Raw genomic sequence first — 7,043 nt, forward strand, 5'->3', positions numbered from 1 at the left:
TTGCAGTAAATATTTCAGAATAGCATAATTATGAAAATCCCACCCCTTCTCCATCAGGGACCTAACAGAATGCCACATGGTATCCTATGCCTGAGTTCAAAAATCAAACCAGGATAAATACAAAAACAAAAGCATTCTCCGTTTTTCTACACCAATCTAGCAGCAACTGTCTACCAGAAATGGAATTTTACAGAGAAGTCGTGATGAACTCAGATGGTCAGACCGATCAAAAGAATGAGCCAACTCAAGAACGCACATGTTTAAAACTCAATTTCCATGAGGAAGGGTTTCTAGATAGACTATAGACTATTGAAGCTGAATTTTGTTTGAAATATTAACTTCCGAAAGAATCATGGGGAGCAGATCAACAGATAGCAACATTTAAGATATTAATTAAATTCATAGAAATCTGATGACATCCAAGTCAACATCATATTGCAGAAACTGCTATACCTCTATAGTAACATATGAAGTTTTATAACAAAAACTGATAACGGGGACAGTTCCAGGCCCAACTAGCAAAGATAATAGTTTAACCGGACAAAACTGATAGACTTCGCTTCACCACAAGAACGATATACCTGACAACCATAAAAACACACTAGCATTAACACTTCAAGTAATCCCGACTATCATCTCATCAGACACTAATTCAAAGGAATAGGTTTAGTATTACAAGCATGCATATCTAAAACAATAATTATATTCAAACATAAACAAGTTACCATTGGTAATTATTATACCGTATACTGTGCCACATTAGAATATTTTTAGCATTCCTTTATTAGTGTTTAAAACACCATGTAATTCTTTGAGAGTACAAGGGATAATAGGAATAATATGTTTAATGAACTACAGGAGCAGCAATATTATTTGCATTTTTATGACAGGGAAATCCTAAAACAATATAATTGAATCCATGCCATCGAAAAAAATGCATCTGATGGAGTCTAAATCCTACGTGCCCAAGCTTTTTTGGGTCAGCAGTTCATTTTAGCCATATGTGATGCACTAGGCTCGTCAAAAAAACCAAAATAAAGTCGTTTTGCTAGAAACGTTGAACTTCCCATCTCACTAGAGGGAGTAATCCTCACTTCACTTTTGAAACTGATAGAGATGTTTAAAAACCCCAAAACAACATTTTTGAACCTAATGCGCAGTTTTCTAAAAGACGATTCCAAATCAAGACAACCGGCAATGAAATTTTAAATAAAAAGACTTCGAAGAGAAAGTGGATGTTGCGTTGAATTCAAAGATCAAAGCTATGCATGTAATCAGTAGTATGTGCAAGCTGATTTTGAAAATGAAATTTTACTTGACGATTCAGTATACCCAATACCCATTAGGCCATTAGTGGTCAACAGTCTGTTGTACTTGTGTATGAAAACCAATTATATACATCTTTTTACACTGCCACCAATGATTGCTACAAATGGATATAAACGCAAACACACTATCGAGTGAGCAAGTTAATGGATACAACATTCAACTTCGCAAATTACATGACAGTCAAATGGAAGTACATACCTTCAGCTGAAACTGAACCCACCAGATGGTACAGCAGGTGCATTTCCTGCAAAATCCAGTCCACCTTGCGGATCTTCGCCCATTGCTAACTGCTCATCATCTTCATCTTCATCTTCATCTTCATCCAACCAATATGTTTCAAGAATCTTCACTGATTTCTCATATATTTCAGTGTTGTCATGACTTTGAAGATTTTCAATCTTATCTAGGCCATCAGCTTCATCAATCAAATGCGCATATATATTCACTTCACCAGTGATGCCAAAGTTCTTCTCAGCTTCACCAACCTTTAAAATGTTTTCAAGACCTTCCAAGCAGACAGTGATAATTCTTGCATCAGGACAAACTAATAGATCGCACAATGGCTTTATACACCCTTGGCTCACCAAGAATCTAACAAGTAAAAACCAATAAATTATTATGTTAGGTGTCGAGTATTATGACGTAAGAGGACAATATGGAAGAGAGTATAGTAGTAAATCTTTGGCAAGATATTTTACTTGATTTGCTCATCTGTTCCACCAGATGTAGCATTCGACACTGCCCATGCTGCCTCTTTCTTTATTTCAAATTCAGCATTCTCAAGCAATTGGATAAGAGGAGCAGTTATACCGGACTCGATGACAGCCTATGTACATGTTGAAAATTTTTGTATTAATATTGATATGACAATTTACAATAAATGAAACAACCGGCAATTAAAGCCAATTGCTGAATATATGCCAATTAAGCCAAGAAATTAAAAAAAAAACAATTGGCTAGGAGACATTTATAAACAAAAAAATAAATGCCAAATAAAACTGTGTTTCATAAAATTTGTTACATGACACATGTGCAACTGACAGGGCCATATTAATGTGAATTCATATTCTTAATACAAAACCATATAACACGCACCTGTATCTGTTCCTTATTACCGGCTGTGATGTTTGAAATGGTCCAACAAGCTTCCTTCTTGATACTCTTCTTATGGTTATTCGTTAACAAGTTCAAAAGACATAGAAGAGCTTGATATTGTATGATAACCTGAAATGGTATTGAAACAATAAACTAAAAAAAATGCAAGTAATATGCAAAATTAAGTGCCACATAAATTCAAATTACAAATTAGGCAAAACCCAACCCTTCTTTAGTTATATTTGTTTTCTATGTCTCATAATTATAAATTTTTGTACTTTTAAGATGATGCTCCCCAGTAAAGGTAACATTATCTAAATGTGTTAAGGTTTTGGGATTGTCCTTAATAGAAGTAAGATACTACTGCCATAACCTCTTTTTTCAGAGTACAAAGAAAAAAAAATGATGATAATCATGTAAAACCTAAAAACTAAAAAGCAAAGCCACGTCTCTTTCCATGTATATATTCAACGCATTTCAGCTATGATGACCATGCATTAATGGCAATACTTGCATCTGAAAGAAGATGAAGATATGAAAGGCAAATAAAGCTGCATGCTATCACAAACATTATATGGTGCTAATACCTGGGTCTGCATATCATCTCCTGTAACAATATTACCAACTGTTCGCAAGGCAGGAATGAGAACAGAAGGTGACGGATGCCTGGTAACAGAAAAATAAACGTCAACATTTCCAAACCAATCTGAGAAACAAACAAAACCGCTATAAAATGTTAACAAAAAAAATTCAAATCGCCTACTCACAATAAAAGCTCAACCAGTCGCGGGCAAACACCAGCATCAATGACAGCTTGGATTTTATCATTAGTACCATCTGAAAGATATGATAGTGCCCAACATGCATCGGTAAGGACTTCTTCGTCATTTGAATGTATAAGTCTAGCTAGAGCAGGTAGGGCAGGTTTAGTCTGGTCAACAATTTAAAGAAGATAGATATATTAAAAGTAGCAAAAGCGCATGTACTAATCAAAAATGAAAACCCCCCAACAATTATTACAATAATATACTGATGATATAAACTATTAGCTATGACAGGATGGTGAGGATCTACTAGATGCTAATTGTTTAATTACATATAATATATTAAAAGTAATATTTATTCTCATTAAGAACATACGATTCAATACCGAACCTTTATTTCTTAGATTAACAATATGATATAATTATATAATTTATGTACGTGTGTGTTAGAGCGCGTGCTAACCTGCTCAAAATGAGGTTGGGGCTTGCCCCTACAGAAATTTGACAAAGTCCAGGTTGCATTCCTCAACATAGAAAGCTTTGCATTTTCATTGAACTGAGCTAGCAATGGTATCAATGCTCCATTACTAAGAACAAGATCCCGACATTTGGGTGAGTCACCAGCCACATTTCCGAGTGCCCAGACAGCCTGACCAATTTGAACCATGCAAGGAATTTAAAAGTAATCTTAACTAAGTTTATACATAACAGCAGTAAGCCATGCAAGCACACACGGACACACACACATACACACACACATACATACATATATATATATATATATGGTTAGTGCTACTGTAATCAACTTTTTAAAACTTATTGAAGTATAAAGGCTACATAACTTTTGACAAGCCTTTCAAACTATACCTGCTCCCGGACATCGTCACTTGATGAAGCAAGCAGTCGAACAAAAATGGAAATAGCACCATAATCAATCACGACTTTAGTATGTTCGGATGTGCCGGATGCAATATTCGTGAGAGCCCAGGCAGCCTCAAACTGAAGAAATCCCCGAATTGGATATCCAAATAGAAAAACAAAAAACCACATAAGAAAAGTTGTGGGAATTCGTACTTTTTTAAAGTTCAATCTTTAGACTCAAACCTGTAGTTGTGGGAATTCATCTCCGGCTAGAAACTGAATAAAACGGGGAACAACACCAGATAGAATAACCTCCTGGATTGGAGGATTGCGTTCTATAATAAAACAATAATGTGTGAATATTAAAGACACATTTGTAAACATATACCAAATATGGACGAGAATAGAGAAGAAATTAAACCTATTGAAAGTAGTTTCCGGAATTGCGTAGTAGCTTCAAGTCGCGAATTCGCATCATCTGACCAAACACCAGTTACCATCGCAGGAAGAGTTTCCAACTGCAAGCAAATCTATAAATCAGAACCTACTATCTCCAAAATAAACATCACACTAATTCTTCCATAACTACAGTAACAGTCAAAACATTCCTTCCCTCGCACGTCAACACATAGCACATATTTTCCACACATAAAATAACTATCAACAAACACATCACCAAACTAGTCCAACTATTCTATACACTCAATCATTTTTCTCTACAGGTATGGTATGATTGTCAATTACCGTCGGCGTCTACAATCACCAATTTTCCATACACACTACATAACACAAGTATCCAATAACGTTTAGCATTCTTAAACCTAAGTAAACTCAATATCCGTTAAAATAAACAAAACATTTCCCTCAATCATGCTTAAATCAGTTCCAAAACTAACAAAAAAATAACAACACTGAATCATTCTCAACAAAACTATCAAATATACAAATATCATATTTCAAACCTTCGTAAAATTAACATCCAATAAAATAAACAAAACGATTCACAAATATAATCCGACATGCACAATTCACTTTCAGAGACTAACAAAATACAACAAACACTTAATCATTCACAACAAACCTTTAATCAATTCATCGATAACACCTACAGTTTTGCTACCACCATATTTCAAACCTACGTAAAATCAACATCCAATAAAATAAACAAAAACGATTCACAAATTCAATCTAACATGCACAATTCACTTTCGAGACTAACAAAATACAACAAACACTTAATTATTCTCGACAAACACTTAACTAATTTATCGACAATTTTCCGACACCAACACCTGCAGTTTTGCTACTAGAATAAACAAAATTACGCGAAATTCATCATTCATCAAACATCAAACAAACAGACATACAATCACATAATAATAACAGAAAGAGTTAATTGATGATTAAATAGACCTTCGGTTCAAGTTGAGCAGGAGAAGCAGTAAATTGCTGTGCTTGAAGGCCTTCACGTCGCTTCTTAAGCAAGTTCTCTTCGCGTTTATTTTTCCTGATCTCCACCATATTATCTTCTCGCCGGCGCCGACCTTCGTCAGCGTCGACGGCGACTTTGTACTTGCTCCGGCGAACCTCGGTTCTCGCATTAGGTCTCAACGACATGATTGATTACGAGATCAATTATAGATACAAGTGATTGTATGTATAGGTTTGAGTTTTTGAATTGTTGTGATTATTTGATGAAACTTTGAGAAGAAGAGGAAGTGACCTGGAAAAGTAGTGGGGTTTTTAAATTGTTTTATTTGTGAGTTTGAGATAACTGTTGGGGGTGTTTAGTTGGGCCCGAGACAGAGGGATTGTTGGGCCTGGTTTGCTGTTTGGTTATGGTTGTGGGGTTTGTGGTGACGGTGAGCCCGTTGGACCGTCTATTTGTCGGTGTTGATTGTTGAAACTTTTAACATTTTGTTATCCGCTGAGACCTAAGATTTTATATAATGAAAAATCTTCAATACACCAAGAAGATTTTTCGTTATATACGTCCCTTATGAATGAATTTTGTGTACATATTTTTTTATAATTAATCACTCACGCACACACATGTCACACATGTCAGAAGTCAAACTCGACCTCTCGCAAAAAGTACACGTGCTCAACTATTACAACAACACTTCATTGACATTTTGTGTACACATATATGGGTGAACATATGCTACTAGCTCTGGATCTATTTATTCGGGTTACATTGGTAGATGGTACAAGGGTTGTTACACCAAGAATTTTTGGCAAAATTTGTCAGGGTTGAAAGCTGAAGAATTTTGAGAGTTGTTTTAAAGTTGTTTTAGGCACGAGGGAGATGTCAAGCAAATGTGAAGTTCGATGTCAAACTCTGTTAGAAATGTAGCAAAACGGGCGTTGAGGTGACATCATCTAAAGTAAATGCCCCTAGAGAGTCTTGATGGTGGAATGACGACGTTGTGCGGTTCAAACATGAACTTTTTATGACGTTAATGTCATGTCCCGAGGGAGCGGACAAGCTTAAAATGAAAGAACTGTTTAAGACTGCAAAAAAAAGGGCTAAAAAGGCAGTTGCAGAAGCAAAAGCTAAGGTGTATCAGGATATGTATTAACTCCTCAATATCAAAGAGGGAGTGAATGAAGTTTTTAAAATTGCAAAAACATGTAATAGGCGACGTCAGGATCTTCGTTCGATGCGATATATTAAAGACGAGGATGGTCATATTTTACTACATGACGCGGATATTAAAGCGAGGTGGGGTCGATATTTTTGTGATTTATTTAACGCTGACGCTTTTAGGGGAGGAACATTATTTTGGATCACGAGGACACTGCAATTGTAGAGGTTGAAGATGGTAGTCAAGATATTATTCAAGAAAAAGTGAAAACAACCATGTGTCAGATGGGTAAGGGCAAATCAGTACGTCTAGATGACATTCTGATTGAGGTGTGGCATTGTTTGACAGACTCTGGTATACGGTGGTTGACAATTATTTTTAATATTATACTTTAGACAGCTAAGAC

The 7,043-nt window shown here is 35.6% G+C and overlaps 1 protein-coding gene across 1 annotated transcript; it reads right to left on the reverse strand.

Annotated features, from left to right (window-relative positions):
- Nucleotides 1-370: 370 nt before the first annotated feature.
- LOC141684426 (importin subunit alpha-like) lies at nucleotides 371-5,791 on the reverse strand. The gene is made up of 11 exons (XM_074489410.1): nucleotides 5,463-5,791; nucleotides 4,471-4,567; nucleotides 4,293-4,384; nucleotides 4,056-4,187; nucleotides 3,652-3,837; nucleotides 3,192-3,355; nucleotides 3,012-3,090; nucleotides 2,425-2,553; nucleotides 2,028-2,155; nucleotides 1,528-1,920; nucleotides 371-581 (listed from the first exon to the last, which is right to left on the reverse strand). Exons 1-10 carry the CDS (start codon nucleotides 5,664-5,666, stop codon nucleotides 1,530-1,532), a joined length of 1,602 nt encoding a protein of 533 aa, XP_074345511.1. The 5' UTR covers nucleotides 5,667-5,791; the 3' UTR covers nucleotides 371-581; nucleotides 1,528-1,529.
- Nucleotides 5,792-7,043: the final 1,252 nt, after the last annotated feature.

This window comes from Apium graveolens, chromosome 9 (genome assembly GCF_009905375.1).
Source record: "Apium graveolens cultivar Ventura chromosome 9, ASM990537v1, whole genome shotgun sequence".
Classification (NCBI taxonomy): Eukaryota; Viridiplantae; Streptophyta; class Magnoliopsida; order Apiales; family Apiaceae; genus Apium; species Apium graveolens.